The sequence below is a fragment of the Aphis gossypii genome, chromosome X (genome assembly GCF_020184175.1).
Source record: "Aphis gossypii isolate Hap1 chromosome X, ASM2018417v2, whole genome shotgun sequence".
In the NCBI taxonomy this organism is placed as follows: domain Eukaryota; kingdom Metazoa; phylum Arthropoda; class Insecta; order Hemiptera; family Aphididae; genus Aphis; species Aphis gossypii.
This window is the reverse complement of record NC_065533.1, coordinates 25243066-25265112: the sequence shown is the minus strand read 5'-3', so window position 1 is coordinate 25265112 and position 22047 is coordinate 25243066. Positions and strand designations below refer to the sequence as shown.

Below are 22047 nucleotides of genomic sequence, written 5' to 3'. Positions count from 1 at the left end.
ATTTAAGCATTCATTTTTATAAATATAATAAATATAATTTCGTTATAAATATTCAATGAATTTATCAATACTCTAAGAATGAAATATTTATATTAAAATAAATATAATTTAGCAATGATAAAAAATTGTTATTGTATTTATTATTTATTTTTCATGACTATTTTTTTTTAACTCAAACCTAACCACGTGTTTATGTCTATTTTAATTTAAAATCTATATTGGTCTCAATCTACGCTTATTTATTATTAAAGCTTGATTGACGCACATGCAGAAAATGTTACTTTCGTAGAGTAACTAAATAACTGTTATATGTTATACTTGAAAATCTATATAGTTCGATACCGCTACCGTTATCCGCATAACGATTGATCGCGTGTCGCGACAGCTTTTGCATTTTATGTATTTTATGTACGCAACGAAGATTTCGCGCGTTATAGGTCAACATACTCGACATTAATCTATCGTAATACTATTATAATATAATAATTATAGTCTCGTTTCTCTTTATCATCCTCCTCATTCTCCTAGTCATCATTATATTAGGCTACACTAAATCAAGAGAGAAGGGAGGGGGGCTCATATAAGACTGCCTTCCGTGATTGCTGATTGCTATGCACTCGTAGTGGTTAAGCGCGTGTGCCTATTACTCGAGATGAGACGCTTACGTTGAGATAATGAATCGATAAATGTTGGCGGCGCGTTACCGCCGTATGATAATTAATAATTATATATAACTATAATTATATTATTTATTGCCACTCGTAGTACACAGTCAACTATATGGCGCTAGTTCATGTTATTTGTACTTATAGGTACATCTTATGTTATTTTATTAAATGGTATGAAACTAATGCCACGCATGCGGTATTCTGTAATATCAAACTCTTAAAAAAATATTTCAAGTAATTTCTAATGTAAAAAAAAAAAAACTAATAAAACCAAGGAAATCGCTCTGCATTATAGTAGTTTAACTCTACATGAGTAGGTCGTTTTAATGAACGTGTTAAATTTAAATTCAATAACAACAATAAATCATTGTATACGAATAACGATTCTGAACGGTCTGTCAGACAATATTTCTAAGGATATGTTTTAATTTATAACTATTATAAGATAGTATAATATAATATAGTATAATATAGTATAGTAATAAAATATAATATAATATAGTATATATATATATATTTATTTAAGTTTAACTAATTTTTGACAAAAACAAATCACATTTATTAGATATATACATACAAATAATTATAATATTACCTTATACACTTATATAGTTATATATCGACATACCATTTAATTAATTTATATATTGTTTTTAAATTTAATCAAGTGTAGAGAATGATAATTTAAGTAATAGTATAATGTTTCAAATTTTTACACCTAGAAATTAATGTTATTATATGTTTAAAATATACTATTTTGTCAAAATTTGAATTTCAGTCGTTTTTAAAAACGTATTTAAATTCTAGTAGAAAAACTAGATTTGGCTTATACAGTTTTAACTACAAAATAATTGACTAATTTCGTAATTTTAATAAATTTTATCAAAATTTGAAATTTAAATCCTTACTGATAACGTAGTATTCAATTTTCAAGTAAATAAAATTGATTTTACTTACAAATAAAAGTTTTTTCATACATAAATCGAAAAAAACTTAAAATGTTTAAAATTGAATAATATCCATAAAATATTAATATAATTAATAATTATAGCCGATGAAAAATTAAGATCTCTTCAGTTGTTTTTTGTTTTTAAATTAGGTACATTAAAAAACAAAATAAATTATGTAAAATGTAAGCACACTTACGTTTTTTTGCATATTGATATTTCTTTTTATCTATCTTATTCTTATAAATACCGTATACGTTTATAGTACATATATTATACGTATTTATGTAAAAAGTACAAAATATAACTTAATCGGCAAAATTCAAAACTTATACAGTATTTTTTTGATATTTTACGTTTACTTAAATTTCAATTTGTGATTGTAATGATTTTTAATTATTTTTTGCTTAACTACTTGTATAAAATCAAACTTCCGCATTAGTGGTTTTTTTCATTAAAATAAAAATACTGAAATCACATTATTCCTTACGTTTTCATATTTTGATGTCTATATTTTTGACGTGTCTGTTTGACATTTATTGCACCGCCCTATAGCCATGGTAACCGATTGGCATGATGGGTTAAAGATATACATGTAACACATAATATATTATATCCTATTAAAAATGTATATGATTACTATATAAAATGAAAATAGTTGAAACTTTATCAATCATTTGCAAGTCTTAGTATTGCACGACCAAAAAATTTGGTGATAGAATTCCTTTTACACGTAATGTACTGGTGTTAAAGCATACCTATATAAAACTATTAAAAACCTCAATTTGCAGCAGCTATTACCACTACACTGCAATATATTTGGGTGCTAGATATCTGAAGAAAAAAAACGATATATTTTTGTCAAATTTTGAAGAACGCTGACCAGTTATTAAAGGATGTGATTTTAAAATTTTAAAATTTTTCGAAATATTTAATTGATATTTACTTATAAGCTTAATTAAAATGTTGTTTTTTTTTTTAATTGTATCAAGTTCCAATTTTTTTGGTGTTCATTTTTTCCTCTTTGTTTTGCACATTTTGACTTACTTATTCGAAACTTTTTCCGTCGTCATTATTTTGGTTTTATTATTTATTCTTTTATCAAATAATTCAAAAAGTAATGGTTTCTTTATTTAAATAATATTAAAATTTGCTACACCAGACACATTTTTATTGATTATTTTATAATCATGTAATTTTTTAAAAATTGAATATCGTTCAATGGTACTTCGTGTGCTTTAAAAAAAAAAAAACCAATACTTGACGTAACATTTCATAATAAATTGCTTTAGCCATCCATCTTGTCAAGTGATACCTCCAGGTTTTTAAACTGCATTCCACACGGAGAAATACCACCTAAAAAAGTTATGGTAAGTTCTAAGAACTCTTTATAATAATTTCCTAACATATTAATAATTTATTTATTGATATTTCCTGTTAATAGTTATTTCAGTTTATTCAGCCCACGTTGCTTTAAACTGTTTAATAAAAGTATATCTGTCCTAGAAATCAATGAAATATTATACTTTGTAAAAACTGCAACTAAAATTATTTCCCAAGCATGATATTTAAATCCTACATCCGAAAAAAAAATTGAACTAAACACACTCACGATTTAGTCAATCAGTATTTGTTAACAACCGATCATTTATTATATATATTTATATCATATATCACTGATATTATTTCAATTCCAGTACCTGTATATAATTCTGGAATATACCTAATAATTGCACTATATTTGGACTTATCTTTATCTATCGACTATCAACTAATTTTCCAGTTACATTTTCATTAGAAAATGTATAAAAAAATAAAATTGAAATATATTAAATTTGATATTCTAGGCGCTTCCAATTCGCCCCACTCCCATCGTTCCTAAAATCATTTATAAAACACATTTAAATAACTACACAATTTGTATAATATTATATATTAAAAGATACATTATTAATGAACATTAAATTAATTACACGTTATATCTTTTTTGAAATTTACAAATTAATTTTATTTAAAACTTTAAATTTTTTCTTCTACCTAACCTAACCGCTATACTGGTTCGTACTGTGTTACGTATGTGTATAATGTAGTAGGTGCATGTAGAATGTAGATAGCTGTTTAATTTTGAACGTACAAAAAATTAGTTAAATTTGATTTCGTTAAATGAAAAATACTTAAAAATCGTTTACATTTACCGCCCTCCAATGCCGCCGCTCTAGGCCCGAGCCTAAATACGCCTCTGGTTATTGACTCAACATTTAAATGATTTTGTTATTTGCTTATTGTATGGTTTGATCTAGAATTTTCAATTGAAGTGTTTTCTTAATAACTTAACCTGATGGATCTAACAAAACCGTTTCCACAAACGATACCAATTAATGTACAGTATCTCTTTTATATTGATTTTGCAATTATCAAATGCTGCTAATAACTTATGTGTTTGTATTTCCTTTTAAAAAATATACTACAGGTTAGGTATGAAAATATACGACAAAACGTGAAATTTAACCTTTTTCATAAAACTGTAGCTCGTGTCAGTTATATTCCATCAAGTTCAAATATAAAAAAATACTATTTATAAATGTATTAAACAAATTTCCGATTGGCGCTATTATAAATTAACATCATCAAAAACACGTGTTATATATATTGTTCTTTTAAACGTTATCGTACTATGTACAGAAAACTGTTTTTCGCACATGTATAATACACACGTACTTACATAATCAAATATTATGCAGTATACATTTATATTGTACTATATTGTATTCGAGTTCTACATCGGTGACGTTAAAAAAAAATAAACGTATACATTTAGTTTGTACCTTTTTTTTACATAAAAAGGTTTGGCGCAGGTATGTTATATACTAATATACAACACAACTTTATATTTCGACTGAAATTTTTGGTGTATAATATTAAAGAGCAAGAATGCGTATGACATTTCCAGTATACTCGTATGATGTCAAATGCAATAAGTCGAGTCTTCCGACTGACAATTTCGAGACAAGTCATCTGCTTTCTCGATTAAATAAATACAACTTGCACCTGGTATATTGTATGTATGTGTGTGTGTGTGTGTGTGTTTTATTTTTTTAGTGTAAATAGTACCTGCATGTAGTATAATTCAATATTTAGGATAAAATCGTTAACACTACCTATAATATTCCATTCCATATTTTTGAAAATAAACCATTTTTTAGTTATTAATTGTTGTATCATGATTCAATCCCAAAATAATTCATTTTGAAATTGATATTTCAATTTTATTTATTCATCAGAAAAATAAAATCTCATCAATTGTACGACTTCATAAAAATGACAAATCACAGTTCACCTGTTTAATTATTTTCAAACAAAACGAAAAAGGGAAAGTTGATAACCGCTTTGCTATACAGTAGGTGTCGAGTGTTCCTTGTAATTATTTAAGTCATTGTAATGCATATGTTAAATTCAAATTCAATCATACCTAAATCATTTTATACTAAAAAAATTATTGAGCGAAGACTGGCCTTTATATTACAAAAATATTTCATAATTTATTTTTGATATTACTATTAAAGTAATTTATTTAACTATTATTGAAAAACGGTAGGATAATTTTTTTTTTAGAAAACTACATTTATGTTATATTATTAATATTTTATATTTACGATAGTTAATATTTGTCATTTATTATTTATATTAACTTTTAAGTAAAAAAATACTGTCTTACTGTAGAACAGTGTGAATAAGTTCGTGGTATAATTACGTAATACCAAACAATTAATATAAGTATTTTGATAATTTATTTAATATGTATGTTTATGAAGTATAAAAATATACGTAAAAGTTTCATGGTCCATGAAAAATATATTTTGAATGACAACAAAATAATTATAATTATAGGTACTTCTATATTATTTAGATTTTTTGGCTCCAGTATGAACTACTTATGAGGAAATTTTAATTAATAATCAATTTGCAAATTATTTCAACGAAGTTTGTATTTTAAAATTATTTAACTTCTAATGCTTAAAAACAGTCGTGCCTATGCATTTTTATTATTTTTAAATAGCTATAAAACAACTCTTGAGAAACCTTATATAAATATTTCAAGCCTTTTATAATTTACTTAACTTTTTTTTATTGTTTATCTTTACTTTAATAAAATTAAGATCAAACACACAATTGCTTCTATTGAGTAAAATGTATTTCAATTTCAATGGAAAATCTGTAAAACAAAAAGCATCTTAATTGATGCAAATGTATATTCTTGAATCTTGCAAATGACACCATGTCGCTTCATGGCCGTTTGAACGTATACTTATATTATTTAATGTTCTTTAGTCTATAACGCTATACATTCTAATATTGTAATATAAAGTCTTAGACTGTTATATACAAAATAATTATTCGATCGATGTAACATACTTTGTAAACAAAATTCGCACTAATCTTTCCCATCACTCGACGTTCCCCACTTACCCGCCTTTGTATTATATTATGATACGTTTCTTGCCGTTTCTTGCATTATACTCACCCACGAGTAGAATAATAATATATATTTAGCTAAATTGATTTCTGTAACGTGTTACATAATAATAATTATTAATTTCAAGTTTCTACACGTGTAGTAGTTTTTGATTTATTTCACTATTGTTATAATTTATAAATTTTTACAGCAAAACCTTTGAATAGTCAAATAAGATTAAATAGATATAACTGCTATTGGGCAAAATGTATTAAATTATATGTATATATTATAATATATTGTATGTCTGCAAAATTAAGTTTTATTGATATTCGAAAAATATTTTACTTACCTATGGTGTATAATACATATCATTATTATTATTATGTGTTATTAAGGTGGCATGTACATTATTCATACATACATTTTACAACGATGCAGAAAATCAAAAATGTAATTTTTTTTTTTTGATATTAAAATTTTTTCAAAATTGAACTAAAATTGACTAATCAATAACAATAAAACTACATCACTTTTATGCAGAGACAAAATGTCATCATCTGGCGGTTCACTAACTACAATATTTTTAAAAACATTAAGGTTATAGTGCTTTTATAATCACCAAAGATGTTTCAAGATTACCCTCAATATTCACATATGACATAGCTGTAATTTGTTTTTTACTTACTTATTTTTTCGCAACTGCAGTTTTCGTCTTTTATTGTTTTATTTATTGTTTGATCGGGTAAGGCGCGGAAAAACAAGCCGATGTAAACAATGTGACATATGTGAAATTTTTCTAGTCGGATCCTTTGGATGCTATAAAATTAGTTTCACAAAAAAATTCAGCGATTTCAAAGCTCTTGCCTTTTATACAGTTATTTTTTATTTCTCCATGCATTCACGTTTTCGTCACACCACTACGCAATAGATCAATCCGTGACTATGGTTCCGATTTGAATTTTTTCAACTTCAAATCGAGTAACTAATTTACAAACAATTTTTTTCTTCGCATCATAAAATTTTATTTTTCTATCTCAAGCATGACCATAACGGAGCATGATAAATACTACATTGAAGAGTGGAGTTAAATATGTAATATTATTAAGCCATCACTGCTTGTTTTATTATGTATTTTGTCATAATCGTCTGTACAGTTTCGTATTTATTCATTATACAGATTATATTTATATATTATATCGTATTCGTTAAATTACACACACAAATAAATGGCTTTATCGGAAATATACAATAGATTCTTTAGGTTTCTCAGCATAGCTGTCTATTATTTATGGGTATTAAGCGTATCGGACTATCAAAATCTCCGCGTTTACTATTTAGAGATGTCCGGTATTTATATAGAAGAGCAATCCATTGATTTCAATAGGGCTGTGCAAGGGCTCTTGTCCTTTATTGTTCGCTAATTAGAGGTTTTTATTAAGAAAGGTTTCACTGTAATACGATTTCGTATTGAAATTTACATTTGTTTTTTTTTTTTTTTTGTAATAATATTTATGTGGAAAGCACGTTGAGCAAATACGTTTCAAACTTGCTTTAAAACAGTAATGGAAATTCTTGGAATAATGTTTAGAAACATATTTTATCCTCAATATAGCGTCTATATAATTTGTCGTTATTGAATTTGCATGCAATATAAATCACATTTTATACGACACGGCCAATATTATAATGTTGATATTTGTTTATTTTTTTGTTATCAAATATATTTACATTTTATTCTTCATAAAATAATAATAAAAGAACATAGTGTTATTATACTACAATAATCCAGTATACTTTATAGTTTATACTGCTGTTTTGGCGTCAGTCTCTATATTTTATATTATGGTAAGACTTCATTTGGTAAGGAAATAAATTGTTTTCGAAGTATTTACAAGTGCGCTTGTCTATACATGCAAATTGTCTTACTCATCGGGTATAAAATCGCATTAGAGAGAATCCAGCTTTGTTTTGTAAAAGTTCTTTATAAACTCATATTGTAAACTTCTCTGGTATCGTCGTTCGCTCGCAGCCATAAAGCATATTTTTAATTACTTAATATCATGTAAACATGTTTTCCCTATAAAACGTCCATTTATTTAATTTTTATTTTTGTTGAAAAATAATATATATTCTATGGACTAATACTCGACGTAATATTGCAAAAAAAAAACCAAGAGGAATTTGGCTGTGTAGTAATTTCTTTTTTATTTAATATTATCTACTTAAAAAAAAAAGCTATTAAAAAAAAGTTGCTGTTTAAAATGCTACTGTGTGACATCCGCTTAAATGTTCAATTATGTTTTTTAAACGGTTTTAAATATAACATTGTTTTATTGAACTTTATTATGGAAGAATCACAATCTGAGCTCGTTTGAGGAAATCACATTATAGGTACATACTTTAACGTAGGTAGCATATAGTCACGTCCCGAGTTTGTGGTTTATTTACAAATACGTGCATAGGATTTTTCGACAAAGCCGTTTTTAACTAAATATTAAACGAGAACTATAGATATCAGATCCCACTTAATCCACGATTTGGGCACTCGATGTGCAATTAGACGTGTGTGATTGGTAGGAATAATAGTAAAAAAAATCAAGTGTTGAATTAATGATTTTCAATGGTTCGAGTGGTATACGACTAAATCAGTGCTGTATTAAAGTTACGCTTGGACTCTCTCTGCAAAACTTCAAGTCATTGATTATTCTTCAGCATTCTTATAATCTAAATTATACTCAATTTTATATTGCCCTTATTTTTCAAGCGTCTTGTTTATCTGAAAAACCACTATTACTTTTGGATTCCTGAAAAGATAACTATATATTATGTTTTTAATTTTATAACCTGAAGCATATCACTTTTAAAAAACATTTCGGTGTATATAGAATAAGGTAATATGATTTTCAGAAAAAAATCCTATCTGATTCGTTGCATTATATGACCGAAGTAACTTACTCGACCATAAATAGAATATATGTCTAAATACTTTTCAAAAATGAATAAAATGAAATATAAGCTGTTTTAAAAACTGTAAACTCTCTTAGTATTGTCGGTTTCATTATACAATTATCTATACAGAAATGTTAATTCCCTACAACCTACATCAGAGTTTACTTGGTAGTGTTGTGTAATATTTTATGCTGTATATACTGGTATTTAGTTGGTAAATTTATCATAGTGCGCTTTAAAATTAAATGACGAAAATAATTAAGTATAACGATTTGCTATAGGTTAAATAATCTACGTTGTTCGATATAATAACATAGTGCAAGCAATAAAACAAGTGTTAGATCCTATTAAATAATAATCTATAAAAACAATCTATAATAATACCATCGCAGTGACGAAAAAGTGGACGTAGATAATATATACGTGCGTATAGTGAAATATGAATGACGTATTATAGCTTGTAAGTAAAGTGAGTTAAATTGAAATGATGATTGATGGATTTTGATAGTAAGTATTACTATTTTATTTTATATTAAATACAGCGGTTATATCGGTAGTGTTAAACACCATTTTTTGTTATTTGCTCGTATATTTGATAAATATTTGTGTATCGTTGCGCTTTACAATTCGTTGTATTTGCACATTATGTAAATGTAAGTACTATCATAATTTTGTGTAATTTCTGCAATGGCGTTATTTATATTATTTCTTCGATAACCGTCAATTTACCTCGATCACTCGCTGGAAGGTGGTAAATAACGAATAACAAATACGTAACATTGAATATTCGCGGTACAAGTAGGTACTCTGTTCTCACTACACGGTGAGGGGGTTATCCACGAATAGCGTATATTTTTTATGTACACGAGTCGAGTCGTGGGAACCCCGGCCAAATGCTGGCCCATTCGGGGGAAAAACAGAGCGTTACTTATTGTATTTACCGATGGAGGTACACATGTGTGTACAGTGGTACAGTGTACACAATTATTTAATGACTTGTTTTAGGACAATTCGCCGCTTAAACGTCACATAATAATGATATATGAGTGTTTACTACGCTGCGCACGAGGAAATGTTAACCGATTCAATATTCATAGTTGAGCCGGTCTAAGTTATTATAGTATCTCTAAAGCTCAATCGACTCGGCTTGTATAATATATATGATGAAAATCGATCTCTGTTTCAACTGCAACATATATATCACGGTGTAGGAGAAATGATTGTAATGATTATTAACTAATTGATTATTCTCGTATTATTATTAACGACCATTGCAAGTATATTACATATCGCATTATAACGTTTAATATATCGTATTATTATGTCTGCCCATCGTCGACGTTGTAAATGTTGTAATGAACGCGGGATTTTAGTCGTGTTGGCCCCAACGATATTATTTAATATTTTATAACTAATAAGGTAGGCCTACCACGAGTTTTATCAATATATGAGTGTATAATACACTATAGGTATATTAATATGAAAAATACAGAAATACGCGAAAATACGAAGTATATAATAGTGACATATTAATAATATTATACAACTCGACTCGTTTCATTCGGGATCTTTTAAAAATCGTACTGGAACAATTGACGAGTATTGCGCACTTAAACTGGAAGCATACGCATAACGGTATATCCGTCTATATAATATTGAACGTGCAGTATAATATAGTCTAGATAAATATTAATTTAAACTCCTATCGCCGAATTCGAATACGTTTTTTTTTTAGATATAATATAATATCATATTTGTCTCTCCTCTCGTCGTTATTTCATCGTACTTCGTAACCTTGCAGCGCACTCGCGCAGCTTCATATCGACGAGAATTAATAATAATATATTATGATGATATTAAATGCAATGACGTGTGTTCGCAGGTCTGGGCTTCGGCATGATCTATCTGCCAGCCATCGTGAGCGTGACGTGCTACTTCGACAAGTACCGGTCGCTGGCCACCGGGATCGCGGTGTGCGGTTCCGGACTGGGCACGTTCATCTTCTCGCCGCTGGTCGATCACCTGGTGAAGGGGCACGGCTGGAGGGTCACCGTGGCCGTCATATCCGGCCTGGTGATGCTGTGCACGGTGTTCGGCATGCTGTTCCGGCCGCTGACCGGCACCGCGGCCGACGACGACAGCGGCGACGACGACGCGGCCGACAGGCCGGCGCTGACCAACGGGGCCGCCGCCGCCACGGTCGTGCTGAACATCATCGAACCGCCGGCGGCCGAGAACCAGCCGCTGCACAACAGCGTCGGTTGCGGCAGCGTGGACGCGGCCACCCGGTCGTACGACCACCTGCCCAACTCGGACGACGACGACGAGTGGCGCGCCGCCGGCCACGACCCGGTTGAGATGTCTCACGACGCGCTGCTGCTGCAGTCGGACGACAGGCGGTCCGGCAAGGGGTCGACCGCGGCCGCGACCAAGGCGGCGGCCGACGCCACGGCCGCGTCGTTCGGCAACGATCTGGACAGGCAGTCGCGGTTCACGCTCAGCCAGCCCGAGCTGATCGCCGCGTCCGCCGGCCGGCACAGCTGTCGGCTCAACAACCGGCAGCGGAACGAGGTGTGCTACGCCAGCCAGAACCTGAAGCCGTCCGCGAACGGCGGCAGCACCAGCGGTATCATGTACCAGAAGGACATATTCTACAGCGGCAGTCTGGTCAACATAAACGCGAACCGCAGGAGGTTAGTGTGTTTTATTTAACTGTATGCACAGTCTCGGTTGCGTTATCGGCTCGCGAGTTTGAGATCTGTCTGCAGTCGTGGTGAACCATAAACCATAACCCCCCCCCCCCCCCCAACGACTGCTGCGACATCCGGTTCTCGTATTTTTATCTTATCAAATACGTGCCCGCCTGATGATATACCACAACGGGTCCATAACACTATATATAATAATATTATATAGTATACTGTGTTCAAAATACGTTTTGAAAAAAAAATTCTCAATTGAAAACGCGTCAACAATTGTTGTTTATGACTCGTGTGACGTCTAAACGTCAGATAGTGTATCGACTAACCGTTATCGTATAGACTAAGCAGTTGTGTCGTGTTTACGCGGCCGCATAGAACAATATATTATGAAATTATGACCCTTTTCAAAAATTAAAACATTTATTTTTGTAATTAAATATCTTCCACGTGGTTAGTGAAATCTATATATTTTGTGCCCTAGATTTTTCAATCAATATAATATGTCCATAAGAGGTAATTCCTCTCTAGTACGACATTTATAAAGTTGCGCTACTCTAAATATACTCGAAAGTGAAGACGAGGACTAAATCGCATATATTAATATTATATACTGACCTAGTTATGAGTATATGTATTTTAAGATAATAATTATTAATTAATATTGATGAATAGCTGTACGCGGTGCGTTAAAGTGCGCTGGGCACTGATGTGTTTTATTGCGATACGAGTTAGTGTTTAAATTCGTGGATTAATGTAATTACGAGTACTATTCAAACATATAAATACCTAGCGGGCCAATGTTGTCCATGATAATAAATGACCGATGCTCAATAAATACTGCAAATAGTACCTAAATACAACCTGTATGTAATATAGGTATTATATTATAGTATGCGTGTTGCAAGTATATAGATAAACCATCGTTTAGCGGCAAAGAGCGTATAAACACGAGTGGTGGAAATGTAAAATTAATAATAATAGTAATGTTTATTAAATAAAATATATAATAATTTGTATTAATTAAAATTTAAAACGCATATTATCTTTATATGTGTCAAATATTTTGTGATAAAATCTATGTTTTATTCATATGTATAGATGTATACATTAAATCGAACTATGAAAATTATAAAATTTTACATTGACATTTTAATAAAAATTAAAATTTATACTATTAGTTTTGAGCTGACTAAAAATGGTTTAACTTTTTAACAATTAAATATAACTAATGAATAAACCAACGAGAGAATGAAAGTATATATACACAATAGTTTCTAACTAGCTATATAATTTCGTTTTTAATATTATAATTTTGAAAAAAATATTTAACAGTAGAAACTTATTTTTACCAAATATTCATATCAGTATTTTCTAGATACAGTATAATTTTTTAAATATTATATTTCATATTTCTCAAAAGTTCAAATACTGTATATTTAATTTTTGTAAAACATGTATGGTCATATGGTGTCATTAATTAATAATTGTTTCATAATGTAATACATATTATCAAAAGTAGGTTTAAAATAATTGTTATTAAAAAAAGTATAAAAGTTCAGTCAACTTTCTTTGAATTGAATAAAATCAGGTTTTATCTTTAAATTTTAACAACTTAATGCATGTTGTTAATTAATTATTTAATTGAAAACTTTAATTATTTAAAAAAAATGTTTTTATGAACATAACATATTGGACAGATACTTTTTTTTTATTAACCTCCTTAACAAGTTAATGTAATAGTTTAAAATATTGCTGTACAGTAGGTTAGATGAATGTACAATTTCATTGAGTAGGTTGCATAAAAAATATTTTTGAATTATTAACAACAAAATAAGAAAATACTTGGAATTTAAACCACTTAAGTATATAAAAGGGGTATTAAAGTTGTTATTTTTGTCATGGGTTGGCTCTAAAACTATTTGCTTAACCATTAAACGGCTGTTTTAAAATCAATTGAACACAGTGTGGAACAAGACGTATTCAATAATATACTTTTATAAAGTATATTCTTGTCTTCGAAAATTTGTCAGGTGTTTACAATGATGTTTTAAACAATATTTCTCTAGAAATAATATCTTACTTGACTATGTTAAAAAAAGTATCTATGTGTTGTTGATTTTTCTGGGCAAACGGAAATTTTAACCTATACTAGAAGTTAGAAGCACCAAAATCAATCCACCACAGGCGGAGTTTTCATTTCGGTCAGATTTGCTCTCAAAACAAGATACGCCGGAATAAATTTGTTTGTGAATATATGAAATACACTAAGCCTCGTATATTATATTTATTCATTTTTTCCCGGACAAAGTTGAGTAATACAGCTATAGAATAAATAATATTATGTTATCCATTTACAAACAACGGCTTACACATCAGCTCAGCAAAGAATTGTTTTTCGTATACATTATAGTAGTTTACTATTAAAATACAAATTTAACATTACCATTGCAGCGACCCACTTAATACTCGAGTTACACTCAAAAGTCAAAACTTACTATAGGTAGAGCTGAGTGAGTTAGTAGTTTTCTTTTTTTTAAATCGATTTTTATAGGTACTCCATTTTTGTTCAATCTTTGTATTTTTCCATGACTGGGATTGATTTTGGTGTTTTTCCAACAATCATATAATAATATTATAACTAGACGTTTTTTTTTTTTTTACTACAGTGTAAAGAAATTATTTTAACATGGCAGAAAATTACCAGGAAAAGTTTATTTCATCACAGTAGAAATCTTTTTCCCGTTCTCGATTAAACAAATGTCACTTTTTGGAATTTCAATGAAAATTAAGTATTTATCGGTTTTTCTTATTATTTGATAAAAAATATTGTGCGTCATGAATCATGATTACTGATAAAGCATAAGTAGAGATAGTATTATATAATTATTTAGAGAAATTAATAAATATTTTCAATACAATATAATATGATATGATAAACCCCATAAATACGTTATCATAACAATAAGTAATATGATTTAATTTTTTTTCCATTGTTTTGTAAAAAAATATTTTACTCGACAGTCATTTTTTTTTTTTTTAATTTTAAAAAGTATCATTTCGTTTGATAGAGTTAATGTTTTGAAACTAATGTTCTGTAAATATTTGTTTAGTTAACAGTTTTTTCGATACTGTCGCGTTCAACTGATAGTATTTATAAAATCTATCATAATTTTTCTAATATAGTTTAACGATGGTACAATATTGTAGTGTAGTAAATGTTAAAAGTGTAAACATAATGTCACATTACGTTTGTTCCCTTCAATAACTTTATACATTATGTATATATTTTTTAAATTATTATTATGCTCTAATAAAAGAAGAGTATCATTTATTATGATTTTAAACGTTTTATCGGCGAACTTTGTGTAAACTACAAAAAAAAATATATTATGTTTGAAGTATCTGACTTATATAAAAGTAGTTTAATAGCTAATGCAGCAAGCCATTTTGCGTGTAGGATTAAAATATATATAAGTCCGAAAATTGTTTGTTACTTTATGCTTCGACAAACATAAATAGCACCAGTGCGTTAATTATTCTCATAAATATGAATGATTGATGTATTTGTATGCGGTCATTATAATGAAATACGAATAATGCTTCATGTCCTTTCGTATCGCATATAGTTAAGTTAGGTAGCTAATGATTTGTACACTGTATGATCAACAATCACAAGTGTTGTCTCGTGTATTATCCGAATTGACCTTCATAATATTTATATGTGTGTGTTCATTGTACTAAAGGCCACCCTTCACGCGTAGTGAGTACATGAGCACTTTCATCTATTTTTCAAGTATGAAGATGGTTTAATATTTTTCTTAATTAAAGCACATATACTTTATATACGGTACGCCCAGTAGATAGAATCGACCTAAACCCTGCAAGATGGCTAGAGTTTTTTGATTTTATCAACTTATCAAGCCGTATAACGTTTTGAGAGATATAGCTCTATGACGTATCGATACCATCATTTCTAACGATTGAAAAAATCGTAACATTTCCTACCATCCTAAATATAGATAATTCATGTACTCGTATGTTCGGCATGAATGCATTCTAATTTTTAAGATTTTATCAAAAATAATATTTTTAAGTTCAAATTATTTTATTACTGCATCACAATTTACAAAAGATATTATTGGTTTTTAGGTACATCGAGAAATAATTAGAAATTTAAAACTAATCCAAATTTGTTAATGTGATGTGTGTTTTGTACTCAAATTTCTTCAAATAATGAAAAATAAATAAAACGTCACTGTTTTTAAAAAATAAAAATTTTAAACAGGTTCCTTGAAAATTCTACGTTTGTAATGTACTATTTTATTTTTTATTTTAAGCCATTGATATGTTACCTTTATTGGGCTAAATTTATTTTTTCTTATTTTACTTTATAACTTTTACCAATTTTCAAAAGAAGTTAAGATTAAAATTATAAGACCCGCGTTAGAAGGAGCATGCCAATTTTTAAGATCTACCCCATGACTATATAAAATATGTTAACCCCGTATATTGTATACAAACTCATATTTATCTGTTTTTTATTTTTATTGCGTATTGAGTGATTATTTTATCAACATACGATGTCATTTTGCCGATAATCTATGTATTTTTGAAAATATTTTTTACACGATTTTAAGCTATAACCTTCCTACAATAATGTACAACAGAATTTGCAGAGAAATAGTGTGTTTTAAAATAGCAAATTAAAAATGAATATTATAAAAATATTTGATTTAAAGAACACTTGGTACGATAAAATAAAATATATATACTATTTTTTCTTAAAAATGTCTTTGTTCCTGAGATTGTTTATATAATTAATCAAAAAAAAAAAATGTTCTCAAAATTATTGACTTAATGATAAAATAACTGTTAAATGATTAATTTAACTCTTGATTGTTTATATTATATATACATTTCGTGCTTTAAAAATTAAACATTTAAGTACCTAAACATTTCAGCCTGTATCATGAGTATAATAATATTCACTTCATGTTATAATCTGGTTTTCAGTAATATATTTTTCCGTGTGTGATGTATGATTCTTTTTTCAAAACGTGCAGATCACATATACCTATTATTAATTAGATCAGTATTTACCTATTATTATTTATCGCTTTATTTCTGTAGACACGATTTTCTTGTCTTTTTATAATATGAACAAATTGTTATCATCGGTATGGTATAGAAAAAATTTACTTTGCGTATATTCTGATCACAATTTGAAAACGATTGGTCATTGCACTATATATAATAAACAATAATATACTGCTCGATTGTTTGACTACTGTACAAATTCTTCGTTATCATCTTGTGTTCTAATTTCAAACTGATATTAGTGTCCATAAAATACAAACACGTTGTTTTATTTAAAACAATAACAATGTAGATACCTACACCAAAATAATTAAACATTGTTTTCGTGCTCTATCACAAAAGACAGATCGTCTAAAAGTGGTCTTTTATCCGATTTCTAATGCGTTCTAGTGGTACAATATAAACACATTCCACCACGTACACTAATCATGAAATTGTGTATGAAACGGTGTATTATAGGTTTCACATTTATTTTCATTTTATTTTTATTTGAGTACACTGGAATTTTATATATATTTACTGAAGTCTAAGATTAATGTGATATGCTAAACATTTTATTACATTTTATATTTTAAAAATAATTATATAATATGTGTAGAACTTTTTATCATTTCAAACAAAATCGTTTGTATATTTGAGAAAATGTATGTATGATGCGTTTAATCATAAAAACATAAATTAAAGTTATTAATATGAGTAAAACTTTCTCAGTAGGTATACTATATCTCTTCCGCACAACTCAGGACTCAACAGTGTATTATAGTTAAATCGTCAAAAGTTAACTGGGCAAATTTTAAAATCTGTTTATTTTTTGATGATAACCAAAAAATAAACTAAAATTTAATATTTTTTTAATTGCTTATATAAAACAAAATTATTTTTAATAATTATTTTCAATTTTCATTTAAAAAACATATGGAGTCTGTAATTAAATATATATATACATATTATATATGTATACAACAAATAATGTTGACTATTAAAAATTTAATAGTATTATTTTTAATTAGCTTTAATTAAACTATAGCGTATAAATATTCGTTGTTCAAACAGAAATCAAAATCAATGTTATATGGCTGATTTGTAAAATCGACATATGCTTATATGGGTGGTAGTTTGTGAGATAAATACCTAATTAGGTGAAAACGAGTTTTCATTTCGATTTTTTCATCGTGCGTATAGATTATTTTGACACGTCTTAATGGTACTTGGTATATGCTTTTTTCGATATTGATATACCTAATAATTAGAATGCCTAAGCAAATCTAATAACTTAATGTTTTTTTAGAACCATTTCACAGTCGACCAACGCCGGTGCTTATGCCGCTGAAATGACCAATGGAATCATAGAGAGTGACCAATTCTCGGACGGTATCTGTTGCTCCGCCGACGCCAAGAGTACCATAAAGCAAATGTTGGACTTCTCACTGCTTAAAGATCCCGTCTTCATACTGTACACAATATCAAACTTCTTGACTAGCATTGGCTTCAACATACCGTACTTGTACTTAGTGGTGAGTATATTTATAGGCTAATAAAATACTTGCACTTTTTGGTGATTATCGTGTTTATACAGCTATAGTGCGCATTCCTGCGCATACAGTAATACAATCAATTTGGTCACTCCGGATTTAACATTTAAATTTTTGGATATTCAATTATTTTATGTGGGTTATATTTATTTAATAATTTCAAAATAATAAGCCCGTATTCTATTGATTTTTATTTAGTGTATAATGTGTTTTCTAATTTTCTAATCTTTCTCATTTATTATATTTATAATATAAAACATTAAAATTAAAATGGATTTAAATCGATATTTATTTATTATATATTATTATTATTAGATTAAATGGTTTTTCATCGACATGTGTCAATGTTTTTAATATTTATTTAATCTATAATTTGGTATAAGTTCGATATATGAACCGTATAGCTGTCAGATATTGAGTTCATCGTATATAGTTTCGTATCAATAATAACATTATCATCGGTTGTAAAAAAATTCGAGCTTTGTTGTTTTCCTATTATTATTAGATATTATTATATTTTACTAATATTATTGTATATGTTACAGCCTCAAGCAGGTCAAATGGGTATACCATCTAAACAATCAAGTTATTTGTTAGCATTATTGGGCATCGCCAACACATTGGGTAGGATCATACTCGGATTTATATCAGACAAACCGTGGATAAACAGGCTCATGGTATACAATCTGTGTTTGGCAATTTGTGGTATAGGTAAGCATAAGATTTTTTTACAAATATTTCTCCCCCCCCCCCACACAAATATAATTGCCGTATAGTTATAGTATTTTAGGGTGCAATGTACATTTCAACGACACGAACGAGGTCGTGTTTTTATGGATGCGTCTTGTAGGCGACATTTTATAGTATAACTTCTCTAAACAAGGCCGTAGCGTTGTGTAAATAATATGAAGCCGATGTCTTGACAATGCACATTGAATATTATAAATTATTCTACATTAATTTACTATTTATACATGCTGTATATGTGTATGTTCAGAATAAGATGACGTCAATAGACTTATATCTTCTCTGTTGTATTCACTATCGCTATTGATCACAACAAATCACTAACAAGTTTGTCACATAGTATTCAAAGTTTTTTCAAAATTTCAATTTGTTTTAATAGTTACGAATAAGTCATATCTAATCATACCTATAAATAGAATATTATTTAAATATCTGTTAATTTTAATCGTTCAAAGCTAAAATTTATATGAAATATTCATTAAAATCATAAAAATATTTAAATTATTTTGTAGCTATAAATTTATAAACATGTATTTATATTTTAATAATTTAATTTATTCATATAAGGTTCCTCTCAAGATGTTCTTATAGCAATTAAAAGTATCGTAAATACACTATAAAATACACAATATTTTTTTATAAAAATTCGAGTTTAAAATTTTGACGAAATTGAATATTTACAAAATTAACAATCTTTCTTCTGTCGAATTTGTTATATTGTAATACAAAAAATATTTTGAAACTTTACACCATTTCTATTACTTATCATTTTTACTATTATTTTTTATGAAGTTTTTAAGATATTTAAATTAATTTTAAAGTTTAAACTATACTGTACCTACTTTTATTTACTCTGTTCTTATGGTACATTTTTATAATGGTATATTTAATAATAATTAACAATAATATACTTTGATATAATATTTAATTAATATGTATGTATATTAATATGTACCTATAGTTTCTCGATAATTATTTTTATCTACCATTTTACGTTAAATTCATGAAAATAAATAGGTATTTACTTAGAAACTGAATTTTTTAAATATATACAAATTTATGTGCCGTTTATGGAACATACTAAAGCAATTTATAATAAATATATTATTTTTCTTCAAACCAGAATCTCCCTTCTACCTATTGCAGTAAATTTTTAATTAGTAATTAACATTTATAACAATAATTTATTATTATTTATGTAATAAATAGGTATATGTTTCTAATTTTACTTGTCTAAACCAAAAATCGAACGAATAGTTTCTGTTTTTCATGCTATTTTATACAAAATACACTTAACACGAGGAGGATAATATATTTTATCAAAATACATTTTAAGACATCCTGAAACTTCACTCAGATAGTTTTTTGCATACAATTTTAAGACAACGAAACATTTATTATAGTATTATAGAAATAGTTCTATGTTTCTAAAATAGTACAAAATATATTATTTTTTTTTTTTTTTAACGACGCAGCTACAATGCTGAGTACATTCTGCACGGACATACTCTCGTTATCGTTGTACACGATCACTTTTGGATCCACAATTGGTGCGTACGTGGGTCTAACGTCAGTGATCTTGGTGGACCTGCTGGGCCTAGACAAATTGACAAATGCTTTTGGAATACTGTTGATGTTCCAAGGTATCGCCTCGCTCGTCGGACCACCCATAGCCGGTAACGTATTTATTTAATCTATCTCGCATTGTATATTACATTATTATGTAAACACGACGATCGATAATATATTACAATAATTAATAATAGTATATAGGAGTAGGATCTCCTGAGCAAGTTTGACCTTTATCCCGACTTATATATCTATAGATTATGCATTCCTAGTATATGTTAATCCTATCGTAAGAATCTTAATGTAAATCCATTAAGAAGACGCTGGCATGGTATTTGTTCTCGTGACGGGTTTGCTTGATATATATTATATATAATATATTAAGCCACTACGATTGCTTGTCGTTGAACGAATTTAGCCATCACATCACTATCCCAACATCTCTCGGACATCGTAATAATGTTATCCAACATTTAGTGCTGCAACTTAACTAATTTAATATTAATTTCAACGGAGCTTAAACAAAAATATATGTCGTAAACCGAAAGATTCAATTAAATATTTTATTACTTATGAAATCTCCATTGTATTTATACTTATACTTAAGTAAGTGCTTATAGAAAAATACTCCAAAATCCTCTTAAATAAAAACCAAATGAATAAACCTAGGTTTATCACATATTTTGACGATGAAAATATTTTTGAGATTATTTTGTAGAACATTTTATAAAGCTTAATCTAATAAAGAAGCTACAGTATGAAATTATAGTATTCTCATACTATTAAATTATATTATACCTACGATTATAACTTCTTCATTAGACAGTTAAATATTATTTTATTGGATCGTAAAACGTTTCATTTAAAATAGGTACTTATGAAGTTCGAATCGATTGTTTTATGATAAATATAAAAAATGATGGTGATTAAAAATACTATAAATATTTTTTATAAGACGAAACACTATTAAAATTATGTGTATCTGCAGGGTCTGAATAGACCAAAATTAAACTAGAAAAATAATATAGAAAATAGTATAATACAAATATTATCTGTTAATATGATGATAATATTATATGGTATGTCTCGCCCACCGCATGTTTCCATTTCAGATTTATAAGCTATAACACATAATAAAAAAATCTTGCGTCAATAACAATATATCAATTATCAGAGAAAATAAAGTTATTTATAATGGGTGGGTGGAGACAAACACGCTGAGAGATAGCATCATGTAGGTGATATATAACTAAACCTGCAGCACATAAATGTATAATTATTGCAATATTGTATGTGCACATAATATGTTTGGGACATCGCCACATCGGTACCTGATTGCTAGAAAAGTATCGATGACTTTGTCATCACTTAGTATTCTAT

The 22047-nt window shown here is 28.3% G+C and overlaps 1 protein-coding gene across 1 annotated transcript in view; it reads left to right on the top strand.

Moving 5' to 3' along the window:
• LOC114122255 (uncharacterized) overlaps positions 1-22047 on the top strand; it is a 51746-nt gene that overhangs the window by 27170 nt on the left and 2529 nt on the right. The window contains exons 5-8 of the mRNA XM_050205735.1: positions 10903-11713; positions 18108-18333; positions 18897-19062; positions 20574-20774. Of these exons, the coding sequence (XP_050061692.1) occupies positions 10903-11713; positions 18108-18333; positions 18897-19062; positions 20574-20774 (1404 nt within the window). The remainder of the gene's footprint in view (positions 1-10902; positions 11714-18107; positions 18334-18896; positions 19063-20573; positions 20775-22047) is intronic.